Below are 18,832 nucleotides of genomic sequence, written 5' to 3' on the forward strand. Positions count from 1 at the left end.
CACGGTATAAACTAAGGGCCAGGTGCGAGTTAAATAAAGGAAATGCAGAGCGGGGCAGAGAAGCCAGCGGTGGAGTGGGGGTGATGCACAGTCTGGGGAAGGCTTCCAAGAGAGGTGGCATTTCCCTGGGAAGTGCCCATCTGTCCTCTTTCTCTTGGGAGCACATGGATGGTGAAACCACTGGGGAAACTGAGGCCCAGAGGACAGACGTGATGAAACCGCCTCATGTATTGGGGGTGTCTAGTGGGGATCAAGTGGTGAAGTCAGGTTTTCCGAAGGTGTCTGCACCTTACGAATTAACATCCTAATAAAATATGATTTGGCAGCAGTGACAAATGACTGTCCTGGGAGAGAAAGGTTCCCCTTTTGCTGAGGGCCCTTGTCCCTTCTGGATCCGGAGGAACCGGCCACACCCACTCATCACCAGGCTTACTCACTGGGAGGAGCCGTCCAGATTTGCTGACAATCTCCCCAACCCCTCACCAGACACCTGGGTGTGTGTGTGTGTGAGTGACACCTGGTGTGTGTGTGTGTATGTGTATGCATACACACATTCTCAGTCATGTCCGACTCTGCGGCCCCATGGACTGTAGCCCACCAGGCTCCTCTGTCCATGGGATTTCCCAGGCAAGAATACTGGAGTGAGTTGCCATTTCCTCCTCCAGGGAATCTTCCCGACACAGGGAGCGAACCCGCGTCTCTTGGGTCTCCTGCTTTGGCAGGCAGGTTCTTTACCACTGACTCTCGGGCCAAATCCCATCTCTCTTGGGTTGCTGGGGAGTTTGGGTGCAGCGCCCTGTGGCCACCGTGTGGCTGAGCCAGCAGCCGTGTTTCCGCCTTAGGGTCTGGCAGTCCTGGGGAGGCACTCGACAGGCCCAGCCTCTGCAGCAGCCCTTGGAAGTAAGGTACCACTCGGTTGCCAAGGCTTCCCGCAGCCCGCGTTTCCATGGAGGGACAGAAATCAGAGAAGGCTGTTGCCTTGGAAACCCTGTTGGCAGCAGTGACTCAGCTGGTCTGTAGCCACCTTAAGGCCTCCTCCAACCTGCCGGCCCTGCAGGGAGTTCTGAGCCCCAGACCCGGCAGGGCCTAGGGAGACAGCAGTCCTCCCTGCCGAATGGACCCTAGAGGCTGCTGAGGTGAGACTATAAGGCCCAGCCAAGCTAGGCAAGTGTCTCAGGGGGACTGGAGTCAGACGTGCGTCCCTGCGCACGTGACCTGGGGGAGGGGGGTCAGCCATTCCCCGGCGGCCAGAGTCCCCGGTTCCCTCCTCCTGCGCTGCCGGGACTCACAGGGAACACAGGTGCGCGCCATCGGTGCCTTCGCGGGCCAGCCTGTTTCTACCAGGCAGATGTGTTGGGGAAAGGCGTGTTTCCAGACCTCTCTCCAGCTCTGCAGTCCTGCACCATCACCCCCAGGGTGGGGCCGGAAGGGGCAAGAACGTCCCGTTACACCCATCTCCCACCCCAGCTGCACCGGCCAGAACCCGCGCTGTGCTTCCAGAGCGGGCCCTGCAATCCCTCTTGCCCCTGGGCCCCGCCCTGGCCCCCCACCCACCTCCCGCTAGAACCCGGACCTCCTTGCTGGCTGCACGCGGTGTTTCGCTCCAGGCCTCTGCCTGGGACGTTCTCCCAGATGCTCTGCTGGGCCAGCTGGCCTCCCCCCTCCTCTCCCTCCGCCCCCGGCTGCTCTGGGTGCTGCTCCTCCTGCCGGCCTGTGACCCCGACGGCCCAGCCCGAGACAGAGCCCCCAAGCCCCAAAACGTGTGTTGATGGGGGCGTCGGTCATATCGCCCGCCCCTTGCCCCTCTAACCTCCCCCAGGCCCTGCTGGGCGTCTCTTCCGTGGGGATCCAGGGCCCCTCTGTCCGTAGGACTTTGATAACACGTATCTCGTGCTGCCCCCTGCTGGTCGTCAGGCTCAGCGCCCTCTTAGTCCGAGTTGAGGACTCCTTGGCCAAGAGCTGTGAGCTGTCTGAGGGCAGGAACCACGTGGGATTTATTTTCCACGACCCCAAGAAAGGTTGGCAGATCCCCAAGCACAAGAGACGCTGGGGAAATATTTGATCATATAAACTAATTACTCTGACATTTGAGAGTTGCATTAACTGCAGTTGGAAAATGCTGCCACCAGCCCATTGGGCAGCTCTTGCCGCACCTGGGCTAATAATAATACGTTTCTCTGGTGCCTCAGTGGTAGTAAAGAACCCGCCTGCCTGCAGAAGGTTCAGGTGCCATCCCTGGGTGGGGAAGATCTCCTGGGGAAGGAAATGGCGACCACTCCAGCATCCTTACCTGGGAAGTCCCATGGACAGAGGAGTTCGGTGGGCTATAGTCTACCGGGTTGCAAAGAGTCAGACCCGACTTAGTGACAAAATAACTGCGGTAGCAGTAACTAACACTCACTAGGCTCTGAGCACACACCAGTCCCATTCTAACTGCTTGCTGCCCATTGTCTAAACTCAGCACAGCTTCAGGAGGTAAGAACTATTATTATCTTCACTTCAAAGGATGAGAAACTTGCAGAAAAATTGAGTAACTTGCATGAGGCTGTGTTGGCTCTAGAATCTGTGCTGTTGTTAGTTAACGATAACTAACGATAATTAACGGTAACGATAATAACAAAGGACAGGAACAGTGGTAGCAGTATTCCTTGTAGCACTAATATTTTTACCTTGTTATTTTATTATAATTTTACTTAATTATTGCCTGTATTTACTGTTACAATATATTCTCTACATGTACATTTATAATACTGTTTACTGTATGCTGGGCACAGTTCTAAGCACTTCAATATATTAACTATAACTTAATCCTCCAACTGCCATATGATGTTAGGCTCTAGTAATTATCCCCATTTTACTAATGAGAAAACCTAGGTACAGAGAGAGACAGTGACTTGGGCAGCGTCACCCAGTTAGTAAGCTATGCCGCTGGGGCTCTGGCTCCTGAAGTCCGGTTCCAGAGTCTACACCTTTAAATATGGGGAAGACATGGACTTTGGCCAGTGAATCCAGGCCAGCACCTCTAGCCTGGAGGTGTGCCCACCTACAGCAGATGTGCAGACAAAACCGGATTGCTCGACTGGCCCAGAGGTGGGCCCAGGAGGGAGGAAGCCAAATAGGGGCCTGTGTAACCTCAAGAAAGTTGCTCGGTCTCTCTGTTCACTTGCTTTCCCTTTGGTGTAACTGGGCAGGATGATGGGCTTTGCAGGATTTGGGATACACTTTGGGGCATTCATTGGCAAGGAGTTCAGCATCTTTGGAGAGATGGAGGGGAACTCTGGTACCCTTCACCTCCCTAGGGGTGGGATGTCATGATAGTGCCTCCACCCCACCCCCAGGCCCCACATTCTTGCCTGCATCGAGTCCTTTGTCCTCAAGGAAGGTCTGTGTCCCCAGGCCTGAGGTAGGAGGATGTCGTTTCCTCCAGGCAGTACAGGCTGATTCTGCAGCCTTGAGAAGGGCAGGACAGGGTCTCTCCTGATCATCATTGCTCTTCCTACTTGCTGGGCTGGGATACGATGCTTGAATGAGCTGTCCTTTCAATGCCATTATGTCTTTTCTGGCCCAGGTGTGGAAAAGGGAAGCTGGAAGATGGGGATGGAATCAACCTGAATGACATCGAGAAGGTCCTTCCAGCCTGGCAGGTAGGTGCAGGGGCAGCGTCTCCAACAACAGCTCTCCCCCTGCCCTCAGCCTGGACAGGGCCTGAACACAGCCATTGGCCCCTGGCTCTCGCAGGATATAGCTGGATGTACTGCAACGGTAGGTGGGCTGGGGCAGGTACCCGCCTTGGTACAGAGTGTCCCATGGTAATGTGTGTGTGGCAGCCTGCACTCAGATGCTGGGGGAGGATGGATGAAATGGCCAGTGCTCTGCAGCCCAGCAAACTGGGAAGTTTTTGTCCCTTGACCTGAAACCTCTGAGGTGAGGCAAACTGCAGTGTTCTGGTGGAACTGGCAGGGCTGCTTCGGTTTCCAGTGTGGTCAGGGCTATTTTTAGGCCTCTGAAGAGTGGAGTTGTCCTACCAGCCTCCAGGTGTCTGCTGCACTTGCTGATTTTGTCATTGATTGGACTCCTTTTCCTGAATGGGGCCAGGCTCTGGAACAAAAGGATTTACTCGGCACAGAGACAGTGAATCCAGGTCCCTAGAGGCTTGTGGTGCTGGACTTTGGGCAGACGCAGTAGGAGTGTAGCTGCTTCTGGGAAAGAGGCAAGATGTCCTGCCGAGAAGAGGAGGAGCTAGGTGACCGAGCTCCACGGTGACCTGCCACGCATTCACCACATCACCCTTTCTTTCTATCTTCTGAGTTGGTCTTGCTATGTCACCTGCATCCATTCTTCTCTTCCCTCTCCCTTTGGTTCTTTCCCACTTTGTTGTTGAGTGATTATGGGCCTATTAACGGGAAACGATAGAATGTATAGTCAAGGCCTCAGCAATCTGACTAGGATGTGATTTGGGCTTGTTTTTCCTTATGTTTGTATCAGTTCAGTTCGGTTCAGTCGCTCAGTCGTGTCCAACTCTTGACCCCATGGACTGCAGCACACCAGGCTTCCCTGTCCATCACCAACTCACCAACTCCCAGAGCTCACTCAGACTCATGTCCACTGAGTCGGTGATGCCATCCAACCATCTTATCCTCTGTCGTCCCCTTCTCCTCCTGCCTTCAATCATTCCCTAGCATCGGAGTCTTTTCAAATCACTTGGACTTTATTGAGCTTCTTGGATCTGTAGGTTCATAGCATTCATCAAATTTGGAAACATTTCAACCATTATTCTCCTCACTTCCACTGGAACCCACCCACCCCCTATAATTCCGATTATATGCATGGTATGCTCCTTCATATTTTCCCATGGCTCACCAAAACTCTTCTTATTTTTTTTTAAATGTACCACACTATTTTAAATTTATTTCTTTATTTATGGCTGCACTAGGTCTTCACAGTGAAAGCACAGACTTTCTCTAGTTGTGGCAAGTAGTGGCCGCTCTCTAGTTGTGGTACACAAGCTCAATAGTTGGCTGCACACGGGGTCTAGAGCGTGGGTTTGATAGAGTCGTGGTGCATGGCTTTAGTTAGCCCCCAGCATGGGGGATCTTCCTGGACAGGGATTGGACCCATGTCCGCTGCGTTGGCAGATGGATTCTTAACCACTGGATCAACAGAGAAGTCGTCCACATATTTTTTTAGGCCTTTTCTCTGTTTCATTTTGGAGAGTTTCTATTGCTGTGTCTTCAAGTTCACTAAGTTTTTCTTGTAGTGTCTAATCTACTGTTAATCCTGTCCTGTGTATTTTTCATCTCAGACATTATGTGGGTCATCTCTGGAAGTTCAGTGTGAATTTTTTTGTATTTATCTTCTATTTCTGTCCTCTTCATGCTCATGCTTTCTTGTATCTTCTTGGGCATATGGAATCTTTGATAGTAGCTGTTTTATTATCCTCTACTGATTCTGCCATCCATGATATTTCACAGTCTGTTTCTGTTAATTGATTTTTCTCTGGAGTATGGGGCATATTTTTCCTTGCATGCTTGGTAATTTTATATTAGATGCAAGATACTAGGAATTTCACATTGTTGGGTGTTGGACATTATTATTATTAGTTAAAATATTTTGAACTTTATTCCAGAATACAGTTCAATAGAATAGAGTTTGATCCTTTAAAGGCTTACTTTCTAAGCTTCGTTAGGTGCAAAACCTTTAAAGCAGATTTTGCTTCACTGCTCAGTCAATAGTCTTCTGAAGTTGCTGCTTGGTGCCTTAGGTCCTAGGAGGTATTTCCACCATGTTGGCTGGGAGTACAGACTACTTCCATCCATGTCTGATCTTCGGGGATTATTCCATCAATACACTGCAGGTAACTTTACAGCAACCCTGGAAGTTTCCTCACACACGTGTAAAATTTGTGCTTAGCTAAAGACTCGAGTGCCTACAATTTCTAGATTTTGCTCCGTGGGCAGTTTTATCCTCTCTGGTTCTCTGCCTTCCAAATTCTGATGGCCTTGCACTCCCTGAATTTTGAAGTCTGTCCCCTTAACTTACTGAGAGCGTGGGACTCTGTTTGGATTCCTCCCTGCCTAGTAGACTGGAAACTCACTGGGCGCCAGACCAGGCACACATAGGGCTCACCTCATTATAAGGGGAAGTGTGGTGACTTTATGCTGGCGACTTTCAGCCTGACCAGGTGATCAGAGTTCGCATCACTGGTGTGGGATGGGTGGATACCTTGTGCCCCTGACGTGTTGCACAGAGTCCAGCATCATTTCTGGGGTTTTCCTGCCAAGAAAATATAGCCTGCGTCTGGTCCTAAGGAACCAAATAGAAGGGCCATCCTTTAAAACTGCTTGGAATTGAAAGATAGAAAGACTGAGGGGTTTCAGGAGTGGAGAGAATTGAAGTGGCAGACACCAAAATGCAATGTGTGTTCCTTTCTGAGATCCGGGGCCAAAAAGAAATAGATACCTTGTTGGACAGTGGAAGAATGTGAATTGGGGTCTGTGACAGTACTGTTTCTTAGATAGAAGTGTCCTGACTTAGGGGGCTATATGACTATTAGATGGATGAGTGTCCTTGTTTTTGAGAAACACTCACTATGATATTTGAGGAATATGCGACCTCATGTCTGCAATATGTCCTCAAATGGTTTAGAAAAAGATGAGTCATGATGAGTATGTGGATCCACAGATGGAGGGAGCAACAAACATGTCTTAGCAGTCTTAGCGGTCGGGGAGTCTGAGTGAGGAGGATGGGGATGGGGTGGGGATGCTCGGCGTACTGTTTTTGCTCAGCCTAAGACTGAGTCACTTTCCTATGTTTGAAAGAGAACTAATTAGTAGGGCCTAGGACATGGTGTGTAGGTCAAAGGCACAGAGTATCTGCTAATGCAATACCCTCTGTACTAATGAAATGTACTCTGGCAGATCTGTACTCAATTCTCATGGTTAATATAAAGCTAACTCTGGTGCCAAAGACAAAAGTTAAAATACTCAGAAATCATTGCTTTATCACTCTGTTCTTAAATGCCTATGGTGCCCATTATTGATAGAAAAAATACATTTTCAAGACACTGATGTAGGTGAGGAGCGCCCCCTGCCCTAGGAGAAGTGTTGAGCCCTCAGTGGCCTTTGAGCCAGAGGCCTGGGGCATCCTGGAAGTTAGAGGTGTGACCGCACCCGCTTTTGGGGCACTGTTTGCCGGCTCCTTGGGGAGTGAAGTAGAGGGCCTCGCAGTCCTACTGGAACCGAGAGGAGAGCTGGGCGCTTACTTGGGGATGGGGAGGTGCAGAGGATGCAGAGGTGAAGGGCTTGGTGTCTGGACCTCATGGAATCCTGGCCACGCCACTGAGCAGCCACAGAGTTGGGCTGGTTACTTCCCCTGCTCTGCCTGTCTCCTCCTGTGTAAAACAGGATAACGAGCATCCACCGCCTAGGGTTGTCCAGAAGGTTGAGCACGTGAATTCACCCGAAGCTCTGAGAGCACTGCCTGGCACGCAGGAGAGGCTCCCTCTGCTGGTGAACAGGCTGTGGGCCCCCTTTTGTTAGGTCCCCCCACTTGGCGTGTGCATTTGCCCTGAGTGGCCTGCCAGGGAGAGCGGACACATTGCATCAGAGGTCAAGAGACTCGCTTTCGAAGCGTCCGCCACGGACGTGCCGCGTGACCTTTCCTCCATGGGCCTTGGTTTACTCACCAGGAAAATGACACAGTTGGATTAGATCAGGGGTTTGCAAACTGTAACGCTCTGGGGTTTTCCAGAGCTGTCTCAGGGGCGCTGCTGGTCGGGGGAGTGGGGCAGCTGAAGACCCGGCTGCAGGGGACCCCCGCTCAGCCCCACCCAGAACGGCTCTGCCGCTGTCTCTAAGCGGGTCCTCTGTGAACGGCTTCATTTGAAGAAATGGCTCCCTACTGAGCAGATTTTAAAAATCAGCAGACCAAGGTCTCGCTCAGGTCTCACATCCTAGGGTTTACCCTCTCTCAGGAACAATGCATCAGCAAGCATTCTTGGTCTCCACGGCCCTTGTGGGACATAACCTCTTAGAGGTGCCGGGGTGGAGGTCTTCACCTCTCGTCTCCATTGCGGGTCAGGATCCACACACTGGACGGGCTTTGATACTCGCAACTTACCTACACCACACACACACACACCCCCCCCACACACACACCATACACCACACACATCACCCACATCACACACCACAACTTACCTCCACCACACACACCCACACACCCACACACACACACCATACACCACACACATCACCCACATCACACACCACAACTTACCTCCACCACACATGCACACACCCCCACACACACACACCATACACCACACACATCACCCACATCACACACCACAACTTAGCTACACCACACACACACACACATCATACACCACACACATCACCCACACCATACACCACAACTTACCTACACCACACACACACACACACACACACACACACACATCATACACCACACACATCATACACCACACACCACAACTTACCTACACCACACACACACACACCCCCCACACACACACCATACACCACACACATCACCCACATCACACACCATAACTTACCTCCACCACACACACACACACCCCCACACACACACACCATACACCACACACATCACCCACTCCACACACCACCACTTACCTCCACCACACACACACACACACACACACACATCGTACACCACACAACACAACTTAACCTACAGCACACACACACACACCATACACCACACCACATCATACACCACACACCACAACTTAACCTCCACCACACACACACACACCTCATACACCACACACATCACCCACACCACATACCACAGCTTACCTACACCACACACACACATCATACACCACACACATCACCCACACCACACACCACAGCTTACCTACACCACACACACACACACATCATACACCACACACATCATACACCACACACCACAACTTACCCACACCACACACACACACACACACACACACACACACATCATACACCACACACATCACCCACACCACACACCACAGCTTACCTACACCACACACACACATCATACACCACACACATCACCCACACCACACACCACAGCTTACCTACACCACACACACACACACACACCATACACCACACACATCATACACCACACACCACAACTTACCCACACCACACACACACACACACACACACACACATCATACACCACACACATCACCCACACCACACACCACAGCTTACCTACACCACACACACACACACATCATACACCACACACATCATACACCACACACCACAACTTACCCACACCACACACACACACACACACACACACACACACACACATCATACACCACACACATCACCCACACCACACACCACAGCTTACCTACACCACAAATACACATGCACACACACATCATACACCACACACATCACCCACACCACACACCACAGCTTACCTACACCACACACACACACACACACACACCATACACCACACACATCACCCACACCACACACCACAGCTTACCTACACCACACACACACACACACACACACATCATACACCACACACATCACCCACACCACACACCACAGCTTACCTACACCACACACACACACACACATCATACACCACACACATCACCCACACCACACACCACAGCTTACCTACACCACACACACACATCATACACCACACACCACAGCTTACCTACACCACACACACACACACACACACACCTCATACACCACACACATCACCCACACCACATACCACAGCTTACCTACACCACACACCACACACACACACACACACATCATACACCACACACATCACCCACACCACACACCACAACTTAACCTCCACCACACACACACACACCATACACCACACCACATCATACACCACACACCACAACTTAACCTCCACCACACACACACACACACACACACCTCATACACCACACACATCACCCACACCACATACCACAGCTTACCTACACCACACACACACACACACACACATCATACACCACACACATCACCCACACCACACACCACAGCTTACCTACACCACACACACACACACACACACCTCATACACCACACACATCACCCACACCACACACCACAGCTTACCTACACCACACACACACACACACACCATACACCACACACATCACCCACACCACACACCACAGCTTACCTACACCACACATATACCCACACATACACATACATACACACCCCATACACCACACACATCACCCACCCCACACACCACAACTTTTCCTACACCATGCACACACACACAATCATACACCACCACACACCACAATTTACCTACACCACACATGCACGCGCACACACATACACACACCCCATACACCACACACGTCACCCACAGCACGCACCTGCTTTGAACCTGCTTTGCACCCCGGAAACCACCAACAGTTAAGTAGTCTCTGAGCTGCTTTCTGGGTCTTACCCTAGATCCACTGTATTAATTATCTTTTGAAAGAGAAAGTGTTAGTCAGTTAGTCATGTCTGACTCTTTGTGACCCCATGGACTGTAGACCACCAGGCTCCTCTGTTCATGAAATTCTCCAGTCAGTAATACTGGAGTGGGTTGTCATTCTCTTCTCCAAGGGATCTTCCCAATCCAGGGATTGAACACGGGTCTCCTGCATTGCAGGCAGATTCTTTACCATTTGAGTCACCAGGGAAGCCAAGTTATCTACAGCTGTGTAATCAGTTCAGTTCAGTCCGGTCGCTCAGCTGTGTCCGACTCTTTGTGACCCCATGGATTGCATGCAGCACACCAGGCTTCCCTGTCCATTATCAACTGCTGGAGCTTGCTTAAGCTCATGTCCATAAAGTCGGTGATGCCATCCAACCATCTCATCCTCATCCCCTTCTCCTCCCATCTTTAATCTTTCTCAGCATCAGGGTCTTTTCCAATGAGTCAGCTCTTCACATCAGGTGGCCAAAGTGTTGGAGTTTCAGCTTCAGCATCAGTCCTTCCAGTGAATATTCAGGACTGATTTCCTTTAGGATTGACTGGTTTGATCTTGCATTCCAAGGGACTCTCAAGAGTCTTCTCCAACACCACTGGTCAGAAGCATCAATGCTTCAGTGCTCAGCTTTCTTTATGGTCCAACTCTCACATCCATACATGACTACTGGAAAAACCATAGCTTTGACTAGATGGACCTTTGTTGGCAAAGTAATGTCTCTGCTTTTTAATATGCTGTCTAGGTTGGTCATAACTTTTCTTCCAAGGAGCAAGCACCTTTTAATTTCATGGCTGCAGTCACCATCTGCAGTGATTTTGGAGCCCAAGAAAATGAAGTCTCTCACTGTTTCCACTATTTTCCCATCTATTTGCCATGAAGTGATGGGACCAGATGCCATGATCTTAGTTTTCTGAATGTTGAGCTTTAAGCCATCTTTTTCACTCTCCTCTTTCACTTTCATCAAGAGGCTCTTTAGTTCTTCTTCACTTTCTGCCATAAGGGTAGTATCATCTGCATATCTGAGGTTATTGATATTTCTCCCAGCAATCTTGATTCCAGCTTGTGTTCGTCCAGCCCAGCATTTCGCATGATGTACTTTACATATAAGTTAAATAAGCAGGGTGCCAATATTCAGCCTTGACATATTCCTTTCCCAATTTGGAACCAGTTTGCTATTCCATGTGTAGTTCTAGCTGTTGCTTCCTGACCTACCTACAAGTTTCTCAGGAGGCAGGTCAGGTGGTCTGGTATTCCCATCTTATTAAGATTTTTCCAGTTTGTTGTGATCCACACAGTCATAGGCTTTAGTGTAGTCAATAAAGCAGAGGTAGATGTTTTTCTGGAACTCTTTTTCGATGATCCAACGGATGTTGGCAATTTGATCTCTGATTCCTCTGCCTTTTCTAAATCCAGTTTGAATATCTGGAAGTTCACAGTTCACGTACTATTGAAGCCTAATTTGGAGAATTTTGAGCATTACTTTGCTAGTGTGTGAGATGAGTGCAATCGTGCAATAGTTTGAGCATTCTTTGGCATAGCCTTTCTTTGGGATTGGAATGAAAACTGACCTTTTCCAGTCCTGTGGCCACTGCTGAGATTTCCAGATTTGCTGGCATATTGAGTGCAGCACTTTCATGGCATCATCTTTTCGGCTTTGAAATAGGTCAACTAGAATTCCATCACTTCCACTAGCTTTGTTTGCAGTGATGCTTCTTAAGGCCCACTTGACTTCGCATTCCAGGATGTCTGGCTCTAGGTGAGTGATCACACCATCGTGATTATCTGGGTTGTGAAGATGTCTTTTGTGTAGTTCTTCTGTGTATTCTTGCCACCTCTTCTTAATATCTTTTGCTTCTGTTAGGTCCATACCATTTCTGTCCTTTATTGTGCCCATCTTTGCTTGATATGTTCCCTTGGTATCTCTCATTTTCTTGAAGAGACCTCTAGTCTTTTCCATGCTATTGTTTTCCTCTATTTCTTTGCATTGATCACTGAGGAAGGCTTTCTTGTCTCTTCTTGCTATTCTTTGGAACTCTGCATTCACATGGGTATATCTTTCCTTTTCTCCTTTGCCTTTTGCGTCTTTTCTTTCCTCACCTATTTGTAAGGCCTCCTCAGACAACCATTTTGCCTTTTTGCATTTCTTTTTCTTGGAGATGGTCTTGATCCCTGCCTCCCGTATAGTCTCACGAACCTCCATCCGTAGTTCTTCAGGCACTCTGTCTATCAGATCTAATCCCTTGAGTCTATTTGTCACTTCCACTATATAGTCCTAAGGGATTTGATTAGATCATACCTGAATAGTCTAGTTCATAGTCTAGATCATACCTGAAAACCCTAGTAAGTAGGGTTTTCCCTACTTACTTCAATTTAAGTCTGCATTTGGCAATAAGGAGTTCATGGTCTGAGCCACAGTTAGCTCCCGGTCTTGTTTTTGCTGACTGTATAGAGCTTCTCCATCTTGGCTGCAAAGAATGTAATCAGTCTGCTTTCGGTATTGACCATCTGGTGATGTCCATGTGTAGAGCTGTTTTTTTGTGTTGTTGGAAGGGGGTGTTTGCTATGACCATTGTGTTCTCTTGGTAAAACTCTATTAGCCTTTGACCTGCTTCATTCTGTACTCCAAGGCCAAATTTGCCTGTTACTCCAGGTATCTCTTAACTTCCTACTGTTGCATTCCAGTCCCCTATAATGAAAAGGACATTTTTTTTTTTTTTTTTGGATGTTAGTTCTAGACGGTCTTGTAGGTCTTCATAGAACCCTTCAACTTCAGCTTCTTAAGCATTATTGGTCAGGGCATAGACTTGGATTACTGTGATATTGAATGGTTTACCTTGGAAATGAACAGAGATCATTCTGTCATTTTTAATATTACATCCAAGTACTGCATTTCAGACTCTTGACTATGATGGCTTCTCCATTTTCTTCTAAGGGATTCTTGCCCACAGTAGTAGATATAATGGTTGTTTGAGTTAAATTCACTCATTTCAGTCCATTTTAGTTTGCTGATTCCTAAAATGTTGATGTTCACTCTTGCCATCTCCTGTTTGACCACTCCCAGTTTGCCTTGATTCATGGACTTAATGTTCCAGGTTCCTATGCAGTATTGCTCTTTACAGCATCGGACTTTACTTCCATCACCAGGCACATCCACCACTGGGTGTTGTTTTTGCTTTGGCTCTGTCTCTTCATTCTTTCTGGAGTTATTTCTCCACTGATCTCCAGTGGCATATTGACTTACCTTCTTGTCTTTTCATACTGTTCATGGGGTTCTCAAGGCAAGAATACTGAAGTGGTTTGCCATTCTCTTCTCCAGTGGACCACGTTTTGTCAGAACTCTCCACCATGACCTATCCATCTTAGGTGGCCCTACACAACATGGCTCATAGTTTCATTGAGTTAGACAAGGCTGTCATCTGTGTGATCAATTTGATTAGTTTTCTGTGATTGTGGTTTTCATTCTGTTGGCCCTCTGATGGATAAGGATAGGAGGCTTATGGAAGCTTCCTGATGGGAGAGACTGACTGAAGGGGAAACTGGGTCTTGCTCTGTTGAGCAGGGCCATGCTCAGTAAATCTTTAATCCAATTTTCTGTTGATGGGCGGGGCTGTGTTCCCTCCCTGTTGCTTGACCTGAGGCCAAACTACTGGAGGTGAAGAAGATGATGGCGACCTCCCTCAAAAGGTCCCAGCATGCACTGCTGCACTCAGGGCCCCTGACCCTGCAGCAGGCCACCGCTGACCCACGCCTCCGCCGGAGACTCCTGGTCACTCACGGGCAAGTCTGGGTCAGTCTCTTGTGGGGTCACTGCTCCTTTGTCCTGGGTCCTCGTGTGCACAAGGTTCTGTTTGTGCCCTCCAAGAGTCTGTTTCCCAGTCCTGTGTAAGTTCTGGGGGCTCTGTGGTGGGATGAATGGCGACCTCCTCCAGGAAGGCTTGTGCCACACCCAGGGCTGCTGCTCCCAGAGCCCCTCCCCTGCGGCAGCCCACTGCTGACCCGCGCCTGCGCAGGAGACACTCAGACACGGTTCTGGCTCGGTCTCTGTGGGGTCTCTGGGTCCTGGTGCACACAAGGTTTGCTTGAGCCCTCCGAGCGTCTCTGGTGGGTATGGGGTTTGATTCTAAACGCGATTTTGCCCCTCCTACCATCTTGTGGGGCTTCTCCTTTGCCCTTGGATGTGGGGTATCTTTTTTTTTGGTGGGATAAACGGCTCAAAATTTAGCAGCCTGAAAACAATGAGCATTTATTATCACACAGTTTTTGAGAGTCAGGAATCTGAGGGCGTTTTAGCCGAGTGGTTCTGGATCAGGGCTTCTCACAGAGTTGTGACCCAGGTGTCGCTTGGGGCTGCAGTCACCTGAAGGCTGGGCTGGGGCTGGCGGACCCACTCCTGTGGTGGCTCCCCCCACGGCAGAGGGTAGGGGGCTCGGTTCTGCCCTGGCTGCTGGTGGAAGGCTTCATTCTCATGAGCCTCTCCCTAAGCTGCTTGAGCGTCACAGCATGGCTCCTCCAAAGCAAGAGACCTGAGGGAGAAGGAAGGAGGAAGGAAGAGAGGGAGGGAGACAGACAGACAGACATAGAAATATCATGGGTGAGAGAGTGGAGAGTGTCCAGCATGGTAGACCTACTCTTTTCTAATCTATTCTCAGAAGTGACATAGTCACCCTGCCACATGCTATATATTGATTGTACAGACCAACCCTGGTACAACATGGAAGATACTATATAGCAGTGTGAATATCAGAAGGGGAAGGCCTTGGGGGCCATCCTGGGGGCCTGTGACCACACCCACTGAATTGTACCCAGGAATTTGTGTTTGTTAAAGCATCACAGAATATCTACAGTTTTCTCAAAATTATCCACAGGAGTTGAAAAGCTGTAACTGATCATGCTCATGGCCTGACCTCTCTTTGGGGTGTTTGCATTTCATACAGTCCCATTAGGACAAGTCCATCAGGCTTCCTGATCCCCAAACATACATCCCTGGTGGCAGAATCTAAGGTCCCATGGGGACACATACAGGTGATTGTTTTCTGAACTTTCCTAGTGGTCTTCAAAGCCCCCTCATAGACAAGGCCGGCTGGTCCCATTGTTTGGCGTTGGGGCCTCCCGGTCAGCTAGCCTGGCATTTGGGATAGAATAGATCTTAATTATATGCACCTGTTTAGTATGTGCAGGCATCTAGGGTTTCAACCACTGAATGCTGGTCATTGGGGAGAGAGCAATCATGGTGACCTCCCCCGAAAAACACCTCCCACTTCCAAATACATCTCAGAGGCACCTAACTGAAGATCGCTGAATGGAGGGGAAGGCCCACCCATAGGCCTGGGGCTCCCAGCCCACCCACAGCACTCAGGGGCCTGAGCAGAGATGAGTGGGTTTCCTGGAGACTCACACAAAAGCCAGGGTTTGGGAAGTATTAACAGAAAGAGACCTATTGCCCTCTCTCCCCATCTGGAGACAGGAGGGAACAAAAACAGGTAGATGGAGGGAGCAGTCTGCCCTGAAGCTCACTGCCCACTTGCCCACCACTTCTGTCACCCAAAAGAGGGGGCAGATGTTTGTCTTTATGTTCAATCCATCCCCTCGGCCTGTGAGTTTCTACCATCATTTCCCAGCAGAACTTTGACACGAACCTGGTTATGCTCTTGTTGGTATGATATCCAGGGCATGTGTCTTTTTATTTCTTTATTTATTCGTTACGAAACAGGAGTTTTCAATCATCTGCTGTGTTCGAATACTATAGGCCATAGCATGATATTAAACAGATGCCCAAATCTCAGAGGTTTCACACACAGGATCTTATTTCTCACTTATTGAGATTCTGCAGAGGGCCCAGCTGCTCTATAGGGTAGCTCCTTCCCCAAGTGGGGGCCCAGAGTTCCAGTTGGATCCCATTCTGTGGCCCTACCGTCTCAGCACCCGGCACCCAGGTCACCCTGGCAGAGACAGGGGGATAGCTGGACAGTCGTGCTCTGGGTGTGACGTGTCACTTGTACTCACAGCCCATTGGGCAGAACTAGACACGTGACCCCACCCAGCAGCGAAGGGGCTGGCGGGGCTGGGAAGCAGGAGGCAGTGGGGCGAACAGCCTGCTTCTGCCCCAATTTCCTCTCTCCTTCGCTTGCTTGCCTAACTCATCTTCATGGACAAGCGCTTTGCACCGGCCTTTTGGAGAAAGAGAGAATTGCATTAGATAGAGTTGCCCAGGAGGGGCCCAGTCTAGAAGAGAGATGAGATGGTGCTCTGATGATAACGGTGCAGAGCCGGAGCACTGGCGCCGTGCCCAGGTCAGAGACACTGCAGAGGGCAGCGTGGTCCCCTCCCTGCATACTCCCCCACCTGCCTCCCCAGGACCGCGCGGTCTCTGCCGCCTGGGACCTGGAAGCACGGCTGAGTCAGGAGCTGAGGGCCCCGGTGGCCCCCAACCTCATGGCTGTGGTAGGCCTCCGGGAGCTCCAGCTTGTCTCGTTCACTGGGAGTCCCACGTGGCACACGTCATAGCGAGTAGTGATAGTCGAAGGGGAAGAGCAAGTGAGCTGGGCTGGGTGCCAGCCAGCAGCCAGATTTTGGCATCCCCAAACTCAGCCGCCTCAGGTGAGCTGAGCTGAGGCTAGGTTTTCCTCCAAGAGCTCAGATTCAGGATGGGGGTGGGGGGCAGCCGGAGGCTCTCAGCATGGTGACCTGGATTCAGGGGGACATCCTTCGTGGCTCCAGGCGGTGTAGCCACAGGGCAGGGAGGAAGCCCCGGGCTTAGAATGGAATCCTGGGGTGGGGTGGGGGGGTCCCGCCTGCATTTTTGGCATCTCTGTTGATGCCAAGGGGGTTGGCCAGCCGTCCGTGTCAGCAGTGACAGGGGAGTTCCAGCCCTCATCATTTGCCCAGCTGCTCCGGGTGCAGCCCCAGAATCAGGTGTGGCCCGAGAGAGGTCCAGATGGCCGCACTGCCATCCGCTCCCACTAGAGGGCACCAGCGCGCCGCCCCGGAGGCCCCGCCGGCACGTTTGCAGCGAGAGGTCCCTTGTCCTCAGCCTTGTTGCCCTGTTGGTGATGCAAACGTGGCACTCAGTGCTGTCCCCCAAAGGACCCAGGCCCTCCTGGCTCAGGCCTCCTCCCCGGAACAAGGGAGAGGATGAGGTCGTGAATGAGGCAGCCACACGGGTGAGGAGAACACTTCTTTGGTCAGAGTGTCCCTTGTTGGGCACAGGCCTGACGTTCCTCCAGGGACCCCCATCCCCACCCCTCCAGTCCTCAGACCCCCAGGAACACGTGGCAGCCCCAGGAGGGCACATCCATCCATCAGCTGCACAGACAAGGAGGCTGCTCACCCACGAAGTGAGGGGTACTGGCGGTCTTCCCCACACCAGACAGCTTCATCTGTGCCTACAAGCACCCACTCCTGCAGGGGGGTGTCACAGAGGGCTGACTTCTGCCCTTGGATGAACAGGTCCTAAGTGGGTTGAAAGTGTGTTAGTTGCTCAGCTGTGTCCAGCTGTTTGTGACCTCATGGACTGTAGCCCACCAGGCTCCTCTGTCCGTGGAATTCTCCAGGCAAGAATACCAGAGTGGATCGATGGAGCCCCATAAACTTGACTGAGTTCAGTGTGAAGGCAGGGGCATCCAACCTGAATGGGTTCTGGCCTACGCTCTCACTCCCCTGCCTCACCTCTGGCCCAAGACCTCAGCTCAGACACCACCCCCAGCTCCTTCCCCCTGAGATGTGGTAACTTAACAGTTTCTCCTCAGTGTCTCCTTGGGGCCCTGCAGAAATACTGCCTCTCTTCCGCACACACGGCCCTGGATACTTCTGCATCTTACACAAAACCCCAGTGGAAAGAGGCTGTGGTTGAATTACCTGGTGTCTTGCCCAAGGCTTTCTCAAAGGACATATTTTGATCGTTTTTTCTTTGACTTCTCTATCAGACAAATGTTACATCTGCTGCCTTTTGTCTGTCAGTAGGAACTGCATAGCCCAGCTTATTTCCCTTTTTGCTTTCCTGTTAGGAAATTTTGAAACTAAATTCTGTGACTGTTTGCAATTAATTTTGAGTTCACCCTGACCTGGTCAGGTCCATTGCTCTGATCCTCTGGTGACTGACCTAGTTTAAAGTACTTAATGTGTAGGCCTGCTATTGTGAGGTCAGCCTGGTGCACACAGTGGGTCGGGAACATGGCTAACTCAAGTGGGATTTCTGGCCTCATGGATGTGCCCAAGTACTCTCTTCACATCAGACCCAGAGAGAGGGCAGGAGAAGGGGACCATGAGAATTGGAGTTAAACACTCCATTTACCTGCTTGGCCC

At 50.4% G+C, this 18,832-nt stretch overlaps 1 protein-coding gene across 7 annotated transcripts in view; it reads left to right on the forward strand.

Moving 5' to 3' along the window:
• Nucleotides 1-18,832, forward strand: part of CTIF (cap binding complex dependent translation initiation factor) — a 315,019-nt gene that overhangs the window by 116,871 nt on the left and 179,316 nt on the right. For all 7 annotated transcript variants that reach the window (XR_006338151.1, XM_043889185.1, XM_043889190.1 and 4 more), the window contains exon 6: nucleotides 3,569-3,644. Coding sequence is in view for 6 of the 7 variants with exons in the window: in XM_043889185.1 (XP_043745120.1) it covers nucleotides 3,569-3,644 (76 nt within the window). In the remaining variant the exon portion in view is untranslated. The remainder of the gene's footprint in view (nucleotides 1-3,568; nucleotides 3,645-18,832) is intronic.

The sequence above is a fragment of the Cervus elaphus genome, chromosome 27 (genome assembly GCF_910594005.1).
Source record: "Cervus elaphus chromosome 27, mCerEla1.1, whole genome shotgun sequence".
In the NCBI taxonomy this organism is placed as follows: domain Eukaryota; kingdom Metazoa; phylum Chordata; class Mammalia; order Artiodactyla; family Cervidae; genus Cervus; species Cervus elaphus.